Genomic DNA, 23,222 nt, shown 5'->3' with positions numbered 1-23,222 from the left:
TGAAACGCTGGGGTTTCAGCCTGGATTTTTCGAGATGCCGGAAAAAAAGGTCTAAAAAATATTGTTTACAGATACCACATGAATTTCTTTGCAACATATTAAGAGTTTTCCGTGTGAGTTATAAAACTGGCATATCGTGGGAGTTGCCATCGTCAGGTCTCAAGGCAAACAGGCGAGTGAGGAAACTCATAAACCTCCAATGAGATCTCTGGCTATGAATAGTAAAAAGGTCTCTACTACCGATACTATGGACCTCTGTACATGAAGGTAGCAAACGCCACCAATAAGCCCGAAAGGGTTAAGATGGAATTATTAGTACTTGCGTATTAGCGCAACCAACCATAACAGAAGTCACCAAGTTTTCAGAATGCGCCACACGCTGGCAAACACGCGCATAAAAATTCTCCTGCTTTAAAACGCGGTATGCATTCTTTTACTATACTCCAGATTCTAACTGTTTGCCTTAATCTTAGAATATATGCTTGTGGGATTAATTTGCAGTTCAACAAGTTGCAACAGGATTGAATCTAAGATGTGCGACACTTCTTTTCTTTCTTGAAACTGTCTGATTAACACACATATGTATGATTGCGCATAGCGTGCGGAATTAACCAAGTTTTTGGTGAATAAACTTTATTTTAGCCCAAAGGGGCATTAGCGTAGGAGGGCTGTTAGTCTGGAAACAGCATTTTGCGTCGAATTACTAAAAACACCGTACGGAATAAAACATTTTTATCTCAAGCGCGCGAGACTGTCTATCAGAAATTCTAAAGATATGCTGTTTTAAAATACAGGGTGATTCTAAATTGTTTTTACAAATTAAGAGGGGTGATAATACTCATCCAGATGAACAATAATTACCATAGAATATAGGGTCGCATTCCACTCTGAGAGGCAGAAAAAAGGAATATTAGAATTCTAACCTGAATTTACAACAGTGTTGGGAGAGATAATGAACGAGACAAAAATTTGCGTAATAAGTTTAGTGAAAAACTCACAGAGAGTGCACAAAATGGATAAAACCGAAAACTTGGCTTTCGAGTGTTAATTTGAGCTGAGACTTTGATGGCAAACACTCAAATGCACATCTTTGGTTGGCAAGATCTCAACCTCGCAAGCGATTGCAGCAAGTTAATTATCTAATCAAGGGCTGAATATTATCAACTAACTCCAACGCAAGGTAACTAACTCCAACTCAGGGTAACTAACTCCAACTCAAGGTAACTAACTCCAACTCAAGGTAGGTTTGATACTCTCAAAGTAGCAGTTCCTCCCCCTTCACCATCTTCTATTCTGTCCTCCTAGACTTAATTGTACTGCGCTCATTCTACTCGAAGCGCCCTTCTATGGGACACGAATGTTCTGACAGCCGGAACAGAGCATGAACTTTTCATTTTAATCTCGGCATACAGCGAAAGTTGGAGTTATTTGATAATATTCAGTCATTGATTAGATAATTAACTTGTTGCAATCGTTTGCGAGGTTGAGACCTTGCCAACCAAAGATGTGCATTTGAGTGTTTGCCATCAAAGTCTCAGCTCGAATTAACACTCGAACGACAAGTTTTCAGTTTTATCCGTTTTGTGCACTCTCTGTGAGTTTTTCACTAAACTGATTGCGCAAATTTTGGTCTCTTTCATTCGCTCTCCCTGTTTATTATAATTTCAGGTTGGATTTCTAATATTCCTCTTTTCTGCCTCTCAGAGTGGAATGCGACCCTATATTCTATGGTAATTATTGCTCATCTGGATGAGTACTATCACCTCTCTTAATTTGTAAACACTATTTAGAATCACCCTGTATTTCTATCCCAAATGCTCTCGAAACGTGTAAATGTGTGTAAGCTCCTTTGTGCGTAATATAAAATCTGAAAACTTTCAATTGGTTTATGTCATTGAAGTGTCTTCAGAAAGTCTGTCCATTAGGTCATTATAAAAATGGAGTTCACAGTAAAGTTCCTGGTGAACTACAGTAGGCACCGCTTAATTTGATCGCTATTAATATTATCATTCGAATATTGTTGTCGAAGTGGCCCATTTGTATACGAAAACACGGAAAATGTGTTTATTGTGGTTAAGAACTCGCTTAATGTTTTCAAAATATTGCGGAAATCTGAAGTAAATGGCCAAATAAAATATAAAATTGCCAAATAACGTCGAAATAAAGTATAAAAATTGTCAAATGCCGGAGACATGTTACTTGGACGATATTTTTGATATCCAAGCAAGGGATTAAGTCTCCAAGCAGTTTATTTTGATTTAAGACTACCATATGCAAAAGAGCCCGTTTTCCAAGTTATAGAAAGATCGACTGGATGAATCAGAATTAGCAAATAGCAAAGCGAAATTCTATACCTTGCTATATCGTGCTAAAATATCTGAAAAAATTCGAATTGAACTATCAGTGATAAGATTAGAACACGATACCTGCCAGTCGTTTTTTGAAACAATTCCGAGAACATCATGCGATAGATTTCCTGGAGGAGAAAAAATACCGAAATTGGTGAATTTCCTACATGTGCTGAGATATGGAATGCCTATGAATATTAGCTATATTTGCATTCAATTAGCTAAATTCTATTGATATTTTGAAGGATATTTTCTCATCAATTGATGTTTTTCAAATAATCCTGAGCAAACGTGATCACGTTAAACGACGTCTACTGTAGTGCCTAAGCTTAAAAGTCTTTGAAAATATTAAAGATGTACGAAATACAAGTATGTGAGACTGTGAACGTTATTCACCGTTTTAGAATAATTCAGTTCTATTATTTACTATCATGTTAATTTAAAATAAATAACTTATGCTTATTTTCAGTAAAACCAAAGCTTAATTATTAGAAATGCAAATTCAAAATAAAGGATTTAATGTTACTTTACAGTAATAAAGAAATCATTATTGTTATTTTCAGTAGAAAATAGTAAATTGCATATAGTATTAAATACTAGAATGCATTATGAAGTAACAAGCTTAGTTTATGATGTCACTAACCTCCGTCTACGTAATTTCCTTTATAGAACGCATTCTGACCGTTTACTCAAATCGTTTCAAATCTATGAGAACAGATGTTCATTCGGACAAAGCAACGAATTATTGTACATGAAATTCTGTCTTCAGGTAGATGATATTTAGAAAAAGCGAATTGAGGTATCATAGTAATAAGTGCTGCCAACCATCATATGGCTAGTCTGCTGGAATTTGCTTAATTCAGTTCTAAATCTTTGCAGACACGTTGAAGTATACTTTTTTTTTGCCAAACGATGCTTGCGATATTCTGAAAGGGGTATACATTTAGTAGCAAGTGCATTTTTATCTCTTATTTGTTTTTGCAGACACTTCTAATAGGATATACGTAGAATGTTTCCAAAGTTCTAGCAATTTAGATGCAATTTCTTTATTTCGTCAATATTATAACTAATTAAGATTTTCAACGTGATTTCCATTTAAACTAACTGCAATTATACAAACGAAAAATTAATCTATTCAAGCCATCATCAATCCACCTATTAATGGCATGGTTAAACTCAAATCGAGTTCAAGAATGATATAAAAAATTAATAAAATTCTGTTTGCCTCTATGTAGCAATTTAAAACATTCAATATGCATTTAACTACACATTGCTGGCCGTTGAAATTACTACACCATGATGTAAAGGAATAAACGGAATCACATTTATTTTGAAATACATTATAATGGAAAGAAGAAAAGATTAAAATTTTAGATAATTTTCATATCCGGAACATACAGATATTTATACCCCAAACATTCACCTCTCGCAACAATAGCAGCTGTTTTAACTCTGGACATGAAGTCTGACAGACTTTATTGCTTTTCGCATTTTCTATAGCTGCAAGAACAGTATTAAAAAGTGCGCGTTTATCAAACAACTGAAACGGACTAAATAATATTACACGGGACAGCTGCATAAACATGACAAGATTTTACATTGCCCGATAGAGTTGCCTATATTATTGTTACGGATTGTGTATTTAGTTAGCTGTTTATAGTAAAATTATAATTAAAATTGTTTTATATCCCCGTGCAATGCGGCAGTACACATATTTTAAGAGAAAACTACGACAGAAAGTAAAAATACAGGAGCGCCTGCATTTAACGTTTAATAAATAGATATCTCGTAATTTATATTTAAATTGAATAAATGTAATTGACTGTTGTGTTAGCTGTGACCGTAATTCTACTCTTTTGCTTTCCAGACATCTCGAGAAAACAGAAATTACCAGAACGTTCTCGTGAGCGATTAAAAAAGCTTTAATAAGCCGGAGAAAACTCAGTTTACTTAGCCGGTGTAATTATTGTTGATCGGATTAGCTTTCTCTGCACTGTGGATTGCGTTCTCTTTAACGTTTTAGTAGTTTAAAGTATAGTTACTGATTATATTGTGTGATACTGTGATAGTGTACGAATAACTTTGAGGAAGAATCCAGCGTTCTGCTACATTTCTTGTGACAAGAATAAATTTTATTAACTTTTTTGGGGCTTGTGCATTCAATCTATTACGAACTCGTACGCACGCAACACTTTTTTTTGTCAGAAGTGGGATTCGATGCCAATAACAAGAGCAATGGAAGAATAATTAAGGCAGTTGACATCTACATTTGTTGCATTCCAAGAAAAGATTCAAGGGGCCATCAACTCTGTTAAAGAAGAGATTAGGAGCAGACAAAATTCAGTTAAAGAGGAAATGATAGCGACTCAAGAAAAGATGGAAGCTGGTCAAGCATCTGTTAATGAGGAGATGAAAGCCGTTCAGAAATCTGAAAAAGAAGAGATGACAGATGTTCAGGTATCTGTTAAGGGAGAGATGAATGGTGTTCAAAAAATATTGAAGCAGGTCAAGAGGAAATGGAAAGAGAAATTACCTGCGTAATAGTAAAAAATTTCGAGGCTATGAAAGGCAGAAGTGATGCTCTATTTGAAGTGATGCTCTATTTTACACGAGAGCGAATCAACTTGGTGATGGAGAAGATAAAGACCCGAATACGACACGAGAGCTACAGGACTCCGATTCAACGAAAGTGGCAAGGTATGGTTGTGGAATCCAATTCGACAGAAAGGATTCTATCCTAAATTGCAGTTACTTGGGATGGTTCTTACACTGTCCTAAACAGGCTGAAAAACGTCTTGGTTCGGATCCGTAAGGCATCAGATTTTAAGCCTACAGTCGTTCATTACGATAAGTTATTCCCTTACTGTGGCCATAGTACGTAGTCTCCATAGTATATATCAGGGATGGCAAAACTTCAAGACGATGGATGCCGCACCATAAGTTTTATGAGCGTTCGAGAGCCGCAAGTCCAAATTTATATCGTTTGGAAATAATGAGTGTGTCTTGTACCGGAAATTCGAATCGGATGATGGAAACACATTCCGATGGCAGCTAATACACCCAAGATCCCTAAGGTAATGGTATAAGGTATGCAAAGGTATAGCACTGGATTTCCAAGTTCGGGGTGCCTCTTCAGATACATTCCGATCAGGGAAGGAATTTTACCTCGGCTGTTATTAAACAAAACCCAAACGACACCTTTACATCCTCAGACGGACGGCGTGAAAGAGAGTTTAATAGAACCATCCCTTAATAACCTCTCATTGGTGGTTACCAGAAACCAACAAGACTGGGACAAGAAGTTACCACTGTTTCTACTCGCTTACCGCAGTGCTTTGCACTATACTACTGCCTATTCCCCATCTGAGATGCTCTTTGGTCGTGACTTGTGACCCCTTGTTTGGTCGTCTGCCTTGTGACCTCTTGTTTGGTCGCCCTCGTAATGCGCCTTCATCGTCTCAGGAATATATCCAAAATCTCCAGACCCGGTTTGAAGTAATGCAGAGTTTTTAACGAGAGCGAGTCAACTTGGCGAGTCAACTTGGCGACGGAGAAGATGAAGACAAGATACGAGACGAGAGTTACTGGATATGGGTTTAATGAAGCAGACAAGGTGTGGTTGTGGAAACCGAATTAACAGGAAGGACTCTGTCCTAAACTACAATTGCAGTCCTAAACAGGCTGAACGACGTCGTGGTTCGAATCCGTAAATCATCGAACTCTGAGCCTAAAGTTGTTCATTACGACAGGTAAGCTTCTTACTCCTGCCATAGTACATAGTGTATATAATGTAAATAGTATAAGACCATCGTACCTTTTGTTTCTAAATTTGTAAATTTGTGCGCTCATTTATTTATTTAGTATTTGATTTGTTTTAAAGTTTAAGCTACTTATTACAATTTTTGTTTATGTTGTTTGTTACTGTAATGTGTATTATTGAATTGATGCTTTAGTTGTAAGTATACCTTTCTGTGCAGGGATTGTACTGCCCGGCACGTACAGTCCCGGAAAGGTTGTGCAGTCTTGGAAGGGAGGCAGTGTTATGGATTTAGTTAGCTATTTTTAGTAGAATTATAATTTAAATTGTTTTATATCCCCGTGCAATGCAGTATGAGATATATTTTAAGAGAAAGCTATGCCGGAAAAATAAAAATACACGAACACGTGCATTTAACATTTAATAAATAGATATCTCGTAATGTATATTTAAATGAATAACTAACTGCTGCGTTAGCTGTAACCGTAATTATACTCTTTTGCTTTCCGGAAATCTCGAGAAAACAGAAATTACCAGAACTTTTCCGCGACCGATTAAAAAAGCTTTAAAAAGTCAGAGAAAAAGACATCTCAGCTCAGTTGTTTACTTAGCCGCTATAATTATTGTTGATCGGATTAGCTTTCTCTGCGCTGTGAATTGCGTTCTATTTAACGTTTTAATATTTTAAAATATAGCTGCTGATTATATCGCGTGATACTGTGATATCGTACGAATATCTTTGAGGAAAAAATCCAGCGTTCTATTACATTTCTTGTGATAGGTATAAGTTTTATTAACCTTTTATGGGACTTGTGCATTCAGTCTATTACGAACCGTACGCACGCTACATTATTATTTACAGCGTCCTTCGCTGTGCCTCAACCTGCACTACACGGCAAGGGAGGGATGTGCTCGGGAGTACTTTTTAGGGGAAACTGGTTCGTATCCTCATTATACTGGGGAAAAACCACAAAATGCCCGTGCCCGTTCGCCGGAAATCGAACCTAGAACCGAGATACCAGTGTTGAGCGGCTTTTTACTGCTGCTATTAGGCCTAGCGTTTGCTGTAAGGCATTAAAGAAGTTCTCAGCAAATTTTAGGAACTAAACTAGAGCTCATTTTATAGAATTTTGGAAACATCCCACGTACATAAGTTAGAAAGTTTTAATACCTTGAGAAGTTCCAGTGCGAATAAATATGTAAAATGTTTTAAAAATATCTGATTTGACCAGCCATACATATTTAAAATAGTAATGATCTTTAAATAAAACATCACTTCCAGTTCTTCTAAACAATGCCTAATTTGTTCAAATAAATACAAAGGTCAGCAGTGCGAAAGTTTGCTTTATATTTTATTAAGTATAATCGGTAATGTGAAAAAACTCGTTTCTTATATTTCTTTATGTGAAGTCATGAAACGCGGCAAATTTAACATTTCGATTATTGAGATTTTAACGGAAATATCTATTATGACCGTTACCAAATTCAGACTATTTTTTCCATGACTTCTGTGAATACGTACAGAATAAGAGACATTTTACTCCAAAACAGATTGTAAAATTGATTCAGAATGGATTTGTTCGTGATGTCTAGACAGAATATTGCAATTTTGTACATGCGATTGCTTTACGTCCAGTTAATGCATCTCCCTTTTTTATTACAATCCAGCAGTACCAAAAGTATATACAGATTTTATGTATATATATATATATATACCCTTTACCCTTACCGGCTTTAAAGTCTGTTCATGATTTGGCAGTTTCAAACTTTAAAAAAAAGTTAGTTTTGGACAAATAACAAATTCTAACTTTTCGATCTCCTGTTTCCTATAATACTTACATTTGGGAAAGTTTTATACTCGTTATGAAAAAATAAAAATACAAGAATTAAGACAGCCGCATTACAAAAATTCACCGTATAATTAATTTCAAGGTTTGCTGAGGGATCGGTTAATTAAGTCTTAATTCGAGGAGTATTAATATTCATTTAGATAAATCCTGTATTATATTATGCCACTCTAATGAGTTTAGAAGTGCATGGAAACTTCAAAAGTATTTCAAGAATCAAGCATCCTATATAAAGTAGAGGAAGCAAATATTCAAATCCTCTGAAAAATCATCAAGTGCGTACAAAAACACGGTTTTGCCTAATGTCAAATGAACTCTAGTAACAGAGCTAAGTTAACTGGCGCCCGTTTTCTACTCTAAGTTATCTAGTCTTGTTGTATCTAGAGGCTAAGTTATCTAGTTTTATTAGAACACGTATCCTCACAACTAAAAGTTCTATAATTGAAGAGAAAGAAATACTAGATTGATAAATGACAAACGAAAATATTTTCAATGTCGGCAGGGATTTAATTGTGAGTGATTCGGAATTATACTATAAAATATTTTCTTCCTCCTTCTAGCATGCCTTCAAAGTGTAATGGTAGCACACTCCGCGCGTATTCGAGATGTCCAGGTTCGAGTTCCGGCAAGGGCACTGCACTTTTCCACGTTTCCACTTTCAAAATAAGCTGACGACTCTGCAATACTATTATACTTTTGATTATTAAGCTGGAAAGTTTCATAACTTCATTTAACAAAAAATAACTTGCTGTATTTTCTTTCAAAGGATTCGATGGCTCTGAAAGCAAGCAACCAATAAACAGATATTCCTAATGAAATAAGGGATTTAGATTTTGAATTTTTTTAACTAAGGCCTGCTTTGTTTCTAATAAATTTCCAACAAATCCTACAAACTTGTAATAAAAGAACATTAATCAAAGAACATGATAAAAAAGAACTTAATCAAAAAATTAATTCACAAGTTATTTAGAGAATTCGTTAATAATTGTGGACAGACGTCTGCTAAAGTTTCAGAAATATAAATGAGGGAAAGTTGTAAGACGTTTATTTTGCAAATATCGAACTAAGTTTGAAAGTCTTCGAGAGAAAAATTAGGAAAGATTAATTAAGAAAAATCAGCAAAATATTATTTGCTGAGCGACGCATTTCACCAAATTACAAGATACTTTCAGAAATGAAATAGCCACTTCTATATGCCACTTGCGGTACACAATATTGCATATTCGTGGATCTTAAATGATATCATCTGATTCAGACGATAGCAAGGGCAAAGTGTCGCGCAATAAAGTTTATTTTTTTCTAAATATACCTCTAATATAAAAAAAACGATACATATGGAAATAATGAATGGAAAATTAAGCAATGAAAATACTGTAAGTTTCCTTTTATTAAGCTCTGATCTCATTTTAATTGGCAAAAGGAAATTATCAAAAAGAAATTTTGAGAATTTACTAAAAATATCTTTAGGTTTACTGGTTGCTTATTCAGTAGAAAAGAAATGAGAAGATACCAGGGACTGAAGTGATGAAGATAATTAAGCTCCATAAAATATGTTTTTTTAAATTTTTTATAATAATCATCGAAAGCAATTTAAGTTCAGTTAGTGTAATATTTAAGCCACCTGTTGTTTAAGACTGAATTTCATGACGAACACTGTGTCTCTGTCACATAAATGAAAAATCATAAACCGAGAAATTTGTTACGAAGTGTCCTTGGCCACCTGCCATGTTATTGGTTGATCAGTGCTGATCAAAACTAGCTAGATGTTTAAATGTTAGTCTTTCTGTAATCAGTGGAGTTTCGAAGGAATTTCTTAGGAACAATTCTACAAGTCGAAAATTCAAGGAAGAAAGACAGAAAAGATAATGGCCGGAAACAGCCGTTATCACCTAAATTTATATAATTTCTTTTAGAAGTAAATTTTTGCGATGATATTAGATCAAAGATCTTCTATAGCTAGAATTCTATAAAAGTTAGACTTAGCTGCTATAGAGTTACGTATAAAGATTCCTTAGAGACATGTATAGATATTCTATGCAGATTTATGAAGAGATTCTATAAAACTCTAGGCAATGTCTAAAGGTTTCTACTTATAGAATTTTATATAATTTGAAAAGAATTAGCTAATAGCATTCTACTGAAAATATCAGCTCCAACTATAGCTGACTCCGAAACTGTAGTCAACTCCAAAACTAAGCCATAATTTTAAAGAATTCTATCAAGTTCCCTTTAATTTTCTATAAAAGATTCTCTAGAAGTGTCTGAGTATTTAAAAGCATTATAAAACCAACAAAGTTTTCTTTTGACATAAAAAAAAGAATGAATTAAATTTTCATTTTTGAAGAGAACTTTTTAAATTTACTTTTGAAATGATCTATGACGAGTATAGGAGGGAATAAATACTTTTGGAAGACGCGTGATTTTGTATTAATAAAAATTTTCAATCGTTTTGGTTTAAAAAATATTTTATTTAAAATAAATAGATTTTAACTAATATTTAAAAGTTTAATTTAAATTTAGAAACCATATTTCTCTTATGAGTACATTTGCCATAATTAAAAGCATTAATGTTTTGAATTAAAATTTTATAATTAACACCATAAATATAATATTTTATTTAATTTAAATTGATTTTGCGCTTTTAAAAGATTTAAATTTTGTATCATATAATCAATACTATACAAAAGATTTCATGAAATGTTACATAAATTTAGACGGTAAGAAATGTTAAGCTAGAGATAAAAAAGATAAAGCTAGAGATAAAAAATTTCAATTAAAAAGGTATTAAATGCACTTATGCACAAAAGGGGTCTGTGTTTGCTCTTCCGCATCTCATATTGTAGAGTAATTAAGTTACTTTGAAGCAGGAGATGTGAAAAACATGACATGTCCTCGTCAGGACTTGAACCTGGACCTCTCGAGTACGCGCCGCGTGTGCTGCCGTTACACCACGAAGGCATACTGGAAGGAGGAAGAAAGTACCTCATTATATAATGATCAGAATTTCCTTTGATTACATTAAAAAACTTTTTATATTTCTTTAAAAGCTTTATGAAATTTCTATATGATTTTGCAAAGCAACATTTCAACAGAATTCTGTTCCATAAAATATTTATAAAACCGCTGAAGAATTTTATAGAGAAGTATTTCTACAGAGGATCAATATAAAGTTCTATAGCAATATCTATATAGATCTAACAGCCTCTATAAAAATTTTCGTAAGGAACAAAGTATAGGCCAACCTTTTATCAAAATAATCTCCGGTGTAAGGATACACGGTCATGTTCAAACGGAAATTAATAGCTCAGTCGGTGGTTTCGATATCGCATTGAAAGAATAGTCTGCAGAGTTTAAAGTTTTAGGTTCTGTTCTAAGCCAAGAACAGACTTGGTATGATTTCCTGTTATCAAATAATCCAGTCCAGTCGGGTTCTAGGCCAAATCAAAACATGCCAGCGGCACCAGGTTAAAATCATGACCTTTCTTCCCCTCTTTTCTTTATCTGAGTTAAAAGCTCGGAATATTATTAGTTTGTCCTATAATCAGTGATCGATATCCTGAACTTTTAATTCCATGCTTTCTTTCCATCTTCCCGATTTTCCGTAAATACGAAACAGCTTGCTGTTATAATGTAGCCCTTCATGAAAGCTTCCATGAATTGTCTTTTAATGATTTCCAAAAAGGAACATTTCTACTTCAACAACAAACCGTTCTTTCAAATCGGAATTTCACAGCCTTTACAGCCTCAGACTGATATTCCCTTTCTTAATATTTTCTTCTTGTTTGCTAGAGTTTTTTGTTTCTGAAGATCAGAGACCTGCCTCTCGAAATATGCTGACTTTTTTCAGTTAACGTTATCAACATAGCAAGGGAAAACAATTTTATTATTAAAATCGTTTTCCTTTTTAATTCCTAAATAAGTTTGCAGGTTTCATTTCGTTTACTGTGTATAATTAAAGTAACCTAGGTGAAACAGAGGGGGTTGATACATATTTTAGAAAGATTTCAATAAAGAAAAATTTTCTAGTATCAGCTCATTATTTAAAATGAGAAAGATCATATGCTACTTTTAAATGCATTCTTCTTCCTAAATGTCTCATTGCAAACACACTGTAAATATAAGCAAATGTGTTTGCACTTTTTGAAGAGAAATATTCCTATTTCATAACTAAAAACGTTGTGAAATGCATCGCATTCAAATTCCTAAGTGCGAAATGAGCAACATTGTGAATCAGAAAGCGAAAAAACATCAAGCATTACTGCTACATGGAAAGAAGTTTTTAAACGAATAGCCGAAAAAGGTACACTGCGCAAAAAAAAAGACAGTTCTTATATCTCTCTTTTCTACTGGGCCGATTGACGAAATTCAACTTGCGTTTTTCATCTCTCGAAAGCGTGACTTAGGATATGTATTAGATTTATATACAGCATGGTTCTAATGTAGGTATTTTGACACAAAATCTTTCCATTTTTCAATTATACGACTCAAATTACGCCAAACTACCAGTTTTGTAAAAATTGCGCAAGAGAATTAAAAAAAAATTAGCTCTCAAAATTTTAGCTCTTCAATGTTAATTGAGTTTGGTATATATTTGTTAATCTCTTCTATTATATTAAACTTATTTGATTCTTTCTTTCACATTTCAAAATTCAGGTTCATTCCAAATAAAATTCATCCATTTTTAAAAATTTATTTTTTAAATTTGTATTTTAAAATAATTTTTATAAAGTTTAAAAAATTTTTAATCATTATCTATAAAAATTTTACCATCATCTTAAAGTAGACGTATTTCTAAGCACACCTGCAAGAAATTACAGTTTTTTATTCAAAATTTTCTAAGATATACGTGAATTTATATATTGGCGAGTTTTGAAATTTGGCATGTATGTTGAAAGCGATAAAACATCAAATGTGGCTTAGACACTTCGTTAAAATTATTTGAAAGTAGGAACGATGTTGACTTTTTTTCCAGTCTTGCACAATGTAAAAAGGTAGGAAAGAGGTGCCTTTTTTTCCGCTCCGGCATAATGGAAGGGAAAAAAAATTGGTAGCCATATACACTGACTACCAATAAGTATTTGGACACCTGTAATAGAAAAGAAAAACTAACTTTTTTCAAAATCAATAGTTGGTAGAGTCTCTACGAGAGGTAGTTACAGCATGGACCCTCCGGGGCATACTTTCCACAAGTCTTTGTATGACAGCTAGTGGTATTTTCTTCCACTCGGCTTGGAGAAGACATAGAAGTTCCTTCACCGATTTTGCACGGGTAGTGCACCCCCGAATTCGGCGATGCAACTCGTCCCAGAGGTTCTCGATAGGGTTCAGGTCTGGACTCTGGACAGGCCAGTCCATTCGATGAACACCACTAGCACCATACCAAGCCTTGGTTAACGTCGAAACATGACAACTGGCATTGTCGTCCTGAAAGTAACAGGGGTCCAACCCGTAAAACTGCCACAACATAGGATGCACATTGTCATCCAAAATAGTGCAGTAGGCATCGGAGTTGAGCTTACCAGGAATGGGGACCAAGGGTCCCAGCCCATACCAGGAGAAACACCCCCAGACCATAATTCCACCTCCGCCGAACTTGACTGTTGGCACAATGCATTCTGGCAGGAGACGTTCTCCAGGTAGAAGCCAGACCCAGACCCTGCCATCCGAACGGTAAAGGGTGAACCTTGATTCGTCACTCCAAAGAACCCGTTTCTAATTATCTACGGTTCAATTTCGATGTGCTTTGCACCACATTAACCGAGCAGCGCGGTTGGACTTTGTGATCAAAGACTTATGGGCAGCAGCATGACCATGAAAACCAAGCAGATGTGCTTCCTTACGGATGGTATTCATTGAAACAATACTCCCGGATGCCTGTTGAAACTCCTCGCGGATGAGGGCCATCGGTTGGGTGCGGTTCTTCCGAATTTCTCTGGACAGCACTCGTCGGTCTCTATCTCTCAGTTTCGTTGGTCTGCCGACTCGGGGCACATTCCGCTACCGCTCAACTTCCATTTCTTAATCACATAGGTCACTGTCGATTTTGGGTACTTCAGATCGCTAGACATGTCCCTTAAGGATCGGCCACATTTGTGATACCCGATAATTATACCTTTCTCGAAATCAGAGAGCTCCGAACTGCGAGGCATCTTGCATGCGACTAAAGCCGATGCTGTTTTCTACACGATATACACCGGCGGAGTCCGTGATATACCTTAGGACCACAGATATCGTCATTTGCATAGGTGTCCAAATACTTATTGGTAGTCAGTGTATTAAGAAAGTGAATATCGCCAAGTGAATTATTCTTGGCGCAAACTGAAAAAATTGCGTCAAGATAAATTTTTGAATTTCTCCGTAAATTTCGCAGCAAATTTTACAAAATTTAATATCCAGGCATAATTTGAGTAGAAATATGGAAAAAAATGGGTATGTTATTTCAGAAAAAGTCCGATTTTGTGTCAAAATACCTATGTTAGAACAATGCTATATATAAATCTAATATATATATAAGTTGCTCTTTCGAGACATGAAAAACGCAATTTGAATTTCGTCAATTGGCCCAGTAGAACGGGAAATATAAAAACTGTCCCATCCCCCCCCCGCAGTGTACATACTCTTTCTAATTCTTCTAAAGTTTAATTCTTGGAAACAAGACAGAATCCGCTGACATAGAAATCATTTGTAAAATCTGTAGCAGCATTACCTAAAATAATAAACCAAGATTTAAAGTTCATAAATCCTTACATCATGTTCATCAAATTTTTCCAAGGCATGCGGCTCAACGCAGAACAATTTGTGGAATCCTTAGCGGGAGATAAATGATAATGCATTGTGAGCTTTGAGGGATTTTCGATGTAGTAAACGTTTCAGTCAGAGGTTTACGATTGTCGCAGAATTTTCTTAGAATTTTAAATCAAAATTAACAAGAATAAAAAAGAAACATGAAAATTAATTCAGCGTTCTATCACGGGAACGTTTTACGTCCGATATTTACAGAAGAAATTCCATTTATTTATTCCATGATTTTCAAAGGGTGAAACTTCATGAAGACAAAGCAACAAGTCATATATCGAAAAGTACCTCTGCATCCCTTGATAAAATGAAGACTCATACAGGTACGGTATATATAAATTTTCGATGTATTCCTGCGAAGTTCCCTGATATTTCACCTATGGACTACTGTAAAAAAAGTTTTTTCTAAGCGCAAACCAACTTCGAAGGATGGACTGTGGAAAGTAGTAGAAGAGGAATGGAAAGCGATACCCCTGGAAATTTTAAGAAAAGCCCTTCTATTATGGAAATCACGATGCAGACTTCTAGTTCAGAGTTGCAACTTCGTCTCTAGTATGTGCTGATTACAAGTTAGAAATCACTTAAGTCGCGCAAGCGTCGACCAAAGTCAGTGTGGTACAACGTTTTTTAACGTCTAAGAATAATTCTGTTTCATAAATTGGTTTCATTTATTGAAAATTTCTCGAACTTACCGTGTTCACAAATAAAATTAAGTTTTCTGTTGCATTCAGTCTCTAATGGAGATTTGAAGTTTAACAAATTATCGTCGTCAAATTTAGAGCAGTTCTTGCCAGTTGGTGGAATGCTCCAGGAAGAAAAAGGATCTTTTCCTGTAGGATAAAAACAAATTTTCATTCCCCAGCTATTTTGATAACATTAAACGATGATAAAAATATCCTTCAAAATAGCAATGGAATTTAATTGATTTAATTTAATATAACTAGAAACATATAAATAGCTACGTTCAGAGCACTTTAAAAGGGAAAATGCAAAAGTTTATTTATGAACTATTCACAAAACTTTTAATGAAAAAGTTCACGAATGAATGAAAAACACAGTATGAATTGTTTATCATGTTTCTGAAAGTTATTTCACCGAGTCCTGTACTACTAAAGTTAATACACTAAGAGCATCCCTCAGTGAAAGATAACATGCAAATGTGAAATTTAAAATTAGGCAAAATTGCAACGTCTTTTGACGTAGATATTTTCAGGACATCCCCCTCTCTTTCCAGGAATGATCCCCCCCCGCGTTACTTGAAAAAAAGGATCTATGTCTGATAGTCCTTAAAATCGACAGATTTTTTTTTCCTAATTTAAATGGTTAGTTAAAAACCAAGCTGTTTGGCGATTTTATCCCTTACTTTATGCCATTTGCATGGCAATTTTTACAAATTATTTTGACCTTATTTGGTGACTTTACTTCAGTTTACACAACTTTATTCTATAATACTTTGATCATGTTAACAGAACTCTTGATCGCAATAAGAGATATATTCTCCATATTTTAGTATACAAACAGGCGGGCTATTTTAATAGCACTTCAATAACAATATCCAAATGACAATATTAACCGCGATCACATTAAACGGCATCTATTGGGAAAATAACTGCGTAAAAGTCATTTAAAATTACAAATAACAATTACTAACTAAGAATATGAAAACAAATTTTAGGAAAAAAAGTTTATTGCGTTTTGTATTTGCTTATAAATATCAACAATTTTTCAGGAAAAATTTTAGAAGAGAAACTTCTCTTAAAGAGATTTAAATTGCACTAAAGCTCGATTTTAATAATTTGTGCTTGATTTATTTATGCAAGTTTTTTAATATATTGTTAGGACAAATAGCCACATGGATTCAAAGACTCCAGGAATATGACTTTGAGATAAAACATCGTAAAGGCTCCTCCCATGGAAATGCGGATGCTTTATCCAGGAAACCTTGTCCTGCACACTGCAGCCATTGTTCAAGAGCCGAGGCTAAGTACGGGTTGGCGAATCCGAGTATTCGGCAAGTAACATCTTCAACATCAACTGATCCAGATCCATGGAGTGATGAAAAAGTTAGAGAAGACCAATCAGCGGATCCTGACATTAGGCCAATAATAGAACTGAAGGAATCATCCAGTACAAAACCCAAGTGGCAGGACATTTTCATTTTCAGTACTGCAACTAAAAGGTACTGGGCTCTCTGGGATTCACTCCACTTCCAAAATGGAGTCTTATATCGACTATGGGAAAGTTACGATGGAACTAATAAGAGATGGCAGCTGCTGCTTCCTCGAAACCGAATACCTGATGTTCTGAAGGAAATACACAGCAGGTCAAGGGGAGGGCATTTCGGCTGTATGAAGACACTAAACAAGGTCCGAGAGCGCTTCTTCTGGAGTTCGGCGAGAAACGATGTTGAGAAGTGGTGCCGATCTTGCGATGCTTGCGCAGCCAGGAAAGGACCGAAGGGACGTAGCCGAGGAAGGCTGCAGCGATACAATGTAGGAGCGCCTTTCGAGCGAATTGCCCTCGACATACTTGGACCTTTTCCTCGGACCACGGATGGCAACAAATACATCCTTGTTGTCATGGATTACTTTACGAAGTGGCCCGAAGCTTACCCAGTTCCAGATCAAGAGGCTGTCACGACAGCTGAAGTTCTGTTACAGAATTAGGTGCCTAGATTTTGGACCCCCCTTCCAGATTCATTCCGACCAAGGCAAGAACTTCACTTCGGCTGTGTTCAAGGGACTCTGCGACTTGTTGGAAATCAAGAAAACGCAGACGACCCCGTTACATCCGCAGTCTGATGGCATGGTGGAGAGGGTACTCTGGTGCTTTGCAGTGAAGCTGTCTCCACCGTGATAGCCTGAAGGCTGTGTCGCTGATTGTTCCAGCGGGTGTATAGTAGATCTTCGACAACTGCAAACGTATTTTGGAGCTGTCCTGACAATACAGGCTAATAAAGTGTGTTTGGATACTTCATCAAGTAGTGTCGTCATTATTCACTCCAAATCCATACGAACCCCGCACGAACGTGAAGGAAGAAAAATAACGCAACAACTGGTGTCAGAAGTAAGAAAGAAAATAACGTAACAATATTTTACATTAAACTGCTTAATCACCTCGTTCAGATATGTTCAATTTGATTCTTGTTTTTCATAGTAAATGATTGACTTGACTATAACCTGCTTCAAACACGTAACAAGGAAGAAAGGTCAATATTATTTCTCCAGTAACAACTTTTATTTACGTATATTTCTCTCGGATGCATTTTAAGTTCCAAATTTAGGGTATAAGACTTGCAGGTACTTTTCCGCTTCGCCGGCGCAAATCTCGCCAAGCAGACTTTGTTGGCGGCAGCATACATTATACACATAAAAAATTTTAGTTCTAAGAATTTTTTATTTTGAAGGCATAAACATATTAATATGATTTAAAATTTTGTAAATAGCCAATAAATAAAGAAAAAATATTTGTAAAAAGACATTAATTTAAGAATTTACTATGCTTTCATGGTTCAACATCCTGACTCGCCGGTTCGTATCACGTGACCCACAGTGATCTCATCTCACGTAAACTACGCTACAAAAATATAATTATCTCAGTAATTATCTACATTAATTTCAAGTTAAATCTTAATTTGGAATACAAGTTTAAATGCAAGAATTATTTCAATTCGTACGAATAGCTTACTCAGAAATTCTGTAAAACCGCAGTGCTTTACTTCGCTAGTGCATTCTCATTAGTATACATGAATTTAACGCTTGACTTTGCCTTTTCTATATTTTCGCTTTCGGGTGAGCGGTGTGATTGCATCCTAATTGACTTAATTACCGCGAATGGCCCTAGGGCATAAAATTGAACTATCCGGGTAAAACTTCTATGTAATTGTATGCTAGTATTGAAAGAAACAATCAATCTGATAAGAAATGGCTGCTACTTGTTTTGAAAATGAAGCGTAAAAGGTTACCAGCGAAGATATTCCGTTTAACATCGGTTGTACCATTATTGGCGACTTTATCGTTTGTGCCGGCAAAACGGAAAAGTACCGACTTGCAATTAAACCTCTTCTTTCAATGCAATCGACTCTTCTTACATTTTAGTATATTTTTCACTTCTATTTATTTTGTATGATTGCTTCCTTATTTTATGATGTACCTCTATATAAATGAACAATAACTAACTATTAGTAATTTTTTTGTAATCAATGGTATCTTAAGTATGCCAATCAATTATCGCGTTGTATTCGGCTAGCGACATAAACACTCATCACTGACGCTCTTTAAAATTCCATCGATCTCCTAGGGGTCAAAACGAATCCCGTTGGGAACCCATGTGTTAGGTAATTGTGTTGTAAGGATTATGTTAATTTTATTAACAGTTAAATTTTAAGTTAAAGTTACGTTTACGTTACGGGAAGTTTACGCTGACCCCTCCGACTTTTCAGGTCCCTACAACATCCACGAATCCGGTAGAAGGGTTTGGATTCCTCGTGGAAACACTGCACGCAGCCATGAAACCGACAGCCACTTTCGATGGCAAGGGCTCAGTCCTGACATTTTCGGAGCAACTATACCTACATTTCACTTTACACCCTGTGAATCAGCTACAAAAAGTGATCATCGCTACGACAGCCTTAAAAGGTCAAGCCATTAGCTGGCAGAGGAGTATAGGAAAGTTCTTGTTGGAGGACCCAGGATCTGAATCATATAACTGGGAAAATTTCAAATCTGCATTAATAAAAGCATTTCCAGTGGTTAAAGATCGTGCGAAGCTTGAATCAGAATTGTATAGTAAATACCAAGGCGGTTTCGAGGATTTGACAGAGTTCATTTTAAGAAAAGTACATATTTTTAATTTATTATACGGGAAAAGGACCGATAAAGAAATTATCGAACTAATTCTACCGCGTCTTCTACCGTCCGCGCAAAATTTTCTCTAAGTGCGTAATCCGCAAACGTTGGAAATTCTGTTCCAGCTTGCAATGAAATTTCAAAGTAGAAGAAACGCAGAGAAAGCGCGTGCAAGTCCGTTTGGCCAGTACTCAAGATTTACTCCCCAAAAGAAACCACAAGTTCAGTACAAGGCATATCGGCAGACGGGAAAAAGTGAAAAGTTTAATAGCAAGAGCGCAGATAAATCTAAGGGCGGTGGATATAAAAATCAGCGAAAAGAGGCGGCAGGTAACCAGACTTTAAACGCAAACCGGTGATCGAGAAGGGGCAACGGTCACCGAGTAGGACAGAAGACCTCTCAGAAATTTGTCTAAATACAGTCGTAGTACAAAATCTTGCTATGCCGGAGATACATATTTTGGTAAATAATGTACCAACCACTGCACTCCTGGACACAGGGGCACAATGTTCATTCCTATCGGAAAATTATTTCAGAAAACATTTTCGTCGTTACAGACTGTTTAAAGCCACGGGACAGAATGTAGTTGCCGCCCAAGGCAAACAGTGCGTATGTTTGGGGAAAACCGCACTGCATGTTCAGATTAAAAACGAGGTCCTAAAAATTAAATTTTTAGTCGGGAAAAATTTACTCACATCAGTGATATTGGGGATCGATTTTTTACGCACATCCGGCGCAAATCTTAATTTTCAAAATTCTACGTTTCAGGTGCACATGGACCCGGTACAAGAAGGTGAAGTTTCCATGCCGGAATTGAATCTGGAACATTTGAAGTTAGAAGAGAAAAGAAGATTGAAGAATTGGTAAGAAAATTTAATTCTTTGTTTAACGAAAAACCTGGGTTTTGTCAGGTAGTTAGTCATTCCATAGACACTGGGAATGCCCCTCCAGTCCGATCAAAACCTTACCGTTACGATAAAGTAAAAGAAGAAATTTTGGAAACCCATAGAAAAAATATGTTAAAGAATAAAATAATTGTACCAAGCACGAGCCCTTACGCAAGTCCGGTGGTCCCTTGTAGAAAATAGAACGGGCTACCGCCTGAACACCCGGATGCGTATAGGTTTGCAGTTGATTATCGTAAGTTAAACAGTATAACAAAATATCCCACATATCCTCTACCAATAATTGATGAAATCATCAGAAACATTCGCTCGACTAAATTCATGACAACCCTAGACCTCAAGTCGGGTTACTTTCAAATAGCCGTGAAGCCGGAGGATGTCAAGAAGACCGCATTTATAACAAAGTCAGGCGTCTATGCCTTTTTAAGAATGCCTTTTGGTTTGAGCGGAGCGCCAGCTACGTTCCAAAAAGCTATGGACATAGTCTTAAAGCCAGTTTTAGGTAAAAGTACAGTAATTTATCTTGACGATATCATAGTTACCAGCGAAACATTAGAGGAACATTTGACACATTTGGAAGAAGTTTTTCTTTACTTAACGAGGCCGGTTTCAAAATAAATGCAAGAAAATGCAAGTTTGCGGTGAAAGAATTACGATACCTCGGGTACAAAATCTCGAATAAGGGAATAGAGACTGATGATTCAAAAATTAAGTCAATTAAAAGTTATCCTCCCCCAAATACGGCTAAGAAATTGTCTTCATTTTTGAGCTTATGCTCCTATTATAGAATGTTTATAAAAGATTTTGCTAAAATAGTTGAGCCTCTTCTAGTGCTAAAAACAAAGAAAAGTAGATTTTCTTGGACAGCCGAAGCGAACACCGCGTTTGAACAATTAAAGAATGCCCTAATCAATGCCCCAGTCCTTAAATTCCCAGAAGGCGAGCAAGGTCTAGAAATTTCAGCGGATGCATCCGATTATGCAGTTGGAGCGGTGCTCTCCCAAAATGGGCAACCTATAGCTTTCTTTTCGGAAACCTTGAATGCTACGCAAAGGAACTATTCCGCTACTGAGCGAGAAACGCTCGCTGTATTATTAGCAGTTCAGAAGTTTCGGGTCTACTTCGGAAGTTCACCAATAACGGTCTACTCAGATCATGCGGCAGTGGGTCGCTTATATTCTGGAAAAAATTTATCGCCTCGCTTGATACGTTGGACTTTAAAATTACAAGAGTTCAACTTAATTATAAGACATATTCCGTGAAAGGAAAACTTGGTCGCCGATGCCCTTTCGCGAATAAAAATTGATGAAGAGGGAAACACTATTAAGTGTGCCATGCTCACCTGAAGAGTTATTAAGTCCCGTGAAACAATAATCGAAGAATTCAGAAAGGACACAGAGTTTAAAGACATTTACGCATACTTGGAAGACCCTGAAAAATTTGAACATATAGATTTAACAGCTATCCGCAATAGGGCACAGCATTATGAAATAATCGACAAATTGTTATTTTACACAAAAGTAAGTAATGAAAATCAGGAATACAGACCAGTAATCCCAGCGAGTCTACGTTTAAGTATCTTAGAGGAGTTACACAATCGACCTTCTGCAGCACATTTCGGAATACGAAAAACACTAAAAAAGGTACGCGAAGCGGTTTATTTTCCGCAATTACAGAGAGTTGTTACGGCGTATGTTAAGTCGTGCCATATGTGCCAATTAATAAACGATGTTAATTACAGCCCGACCGGGTATTTAAAAAACATAAAGACCACTTTTGCAAACGAAATAGTTGGAATAGATTTGCTAAGACCCTACCCTAAGACAAAAATAAATAAAACAGATATCTTTTAACAGTCGTTGACCATTTTTCAAAATGGGGAGAAATAGTCCCTCTTAAACGAGCGTCAGCTAAAATAGTCGCAGATTCGTTCTTAAATAAATATATATTAAAATACGGGGCCCCAATAAAAGTAATATCAGATAACGGAAATAGTTTGTTAGTAGTATATTTAAAAATTTGTGTACAGGACTTGGCATACGCCATCTAAAAATGGTACCATATAGACCGCAGTCGAATATAGCGGAACGCGTAAATAAGAATATTGTAAAAATTATCAGGGGATATGTAAAAAACTTTCATGACCGCTGGGACAGCTGTGTCAATGAGTTAGGTTTTGCCTTGAGAACCGCAAAGCACGATACTACGCAGAATTATTTTTAGGAAGGAGTTATTTTTAGGAAGTTATTTTTAGGAGTTATTTTTAGGAAGAAAAATCATAATGCCGTTGGATAAGCTATTCTTTGTACAACAGCGACAAGAAGAATTTAAGTTAAAAGACGTTAAAAAAATTATTGACGAAGCTATTAAAAGTTCTGATATAGCAAGACAAAAGCAAAAGATTTATTATGATAGAAATAGAAGGGCATTGGAATATACAGTGGGACAAAAAGTGCTGAAGTTGAAATATTCGTTATCGTCGGCACCAGAAAACAGAGTGGCGAAGTTTGAGCCCAGGTTTGAAGGGCCGTACATAATGGAAAGAATAAGAGAAGCCCCGTTTTATTTAAAGGCCGAAAATGGCCAACAACTGGTGGCAAATATCGATGAGTTAAAACCTTATTACAGCCGCACTGACTTTAAAATATTGCAGGATTTATTACAGGATTCTGGAAGTAAGGAGAGAAGCCCGCCAGCTCAGGAGTACAGCTCGAGTTTCCCA

General features: G+C 35.9%; 1 protein-coding gene across 3 annotated transcripts in view; it reads right to left on the bottom strand.

Moving 5' to 3' along the window:
* The window catches only part of LOC118198067 (sushi, von Willebrand factor type A, EGF and pentraxin domain-containing protein 1-like), a 187,200-nt gene that overhangs the window by 18,040 nt on the left and 145,938 nt on the right, over positions 1-23,222 (bottom strand). For all 3 annotated transcript variants that reach the window (XM_085824096.1, XM_085824098.1, XM_085824097.1), the window contains one exon: positions 15,440-15,577. In XM_085824096.1, the coding sequence (XP_085680222.1) occupies positions 15,440-15,577 (138 nt within the window). The remainder of the gene's footprint in view (positions 1-15,439; positions 15,578-23,222) is intronic.

This window comes from Stegodyphus dumicola, chromosome 9, assembly GCF_044657685.1.
Source record: "Stegodyphus dumicola isolate Sdum_Otavi_A_Nest chromosome 9, ASM4465768v1".
Lineage (NCBI taxonomy): Eukaryota > Metazoa > Arthropoda > Arachnida > Araneae > Eresidae > Stegodyphus > Stegodyphus dumicola.
Note: the sequence above shows the minus strand (reverse complement) of the source record. Positions and strands in the feature narration are given on the sequence as shown.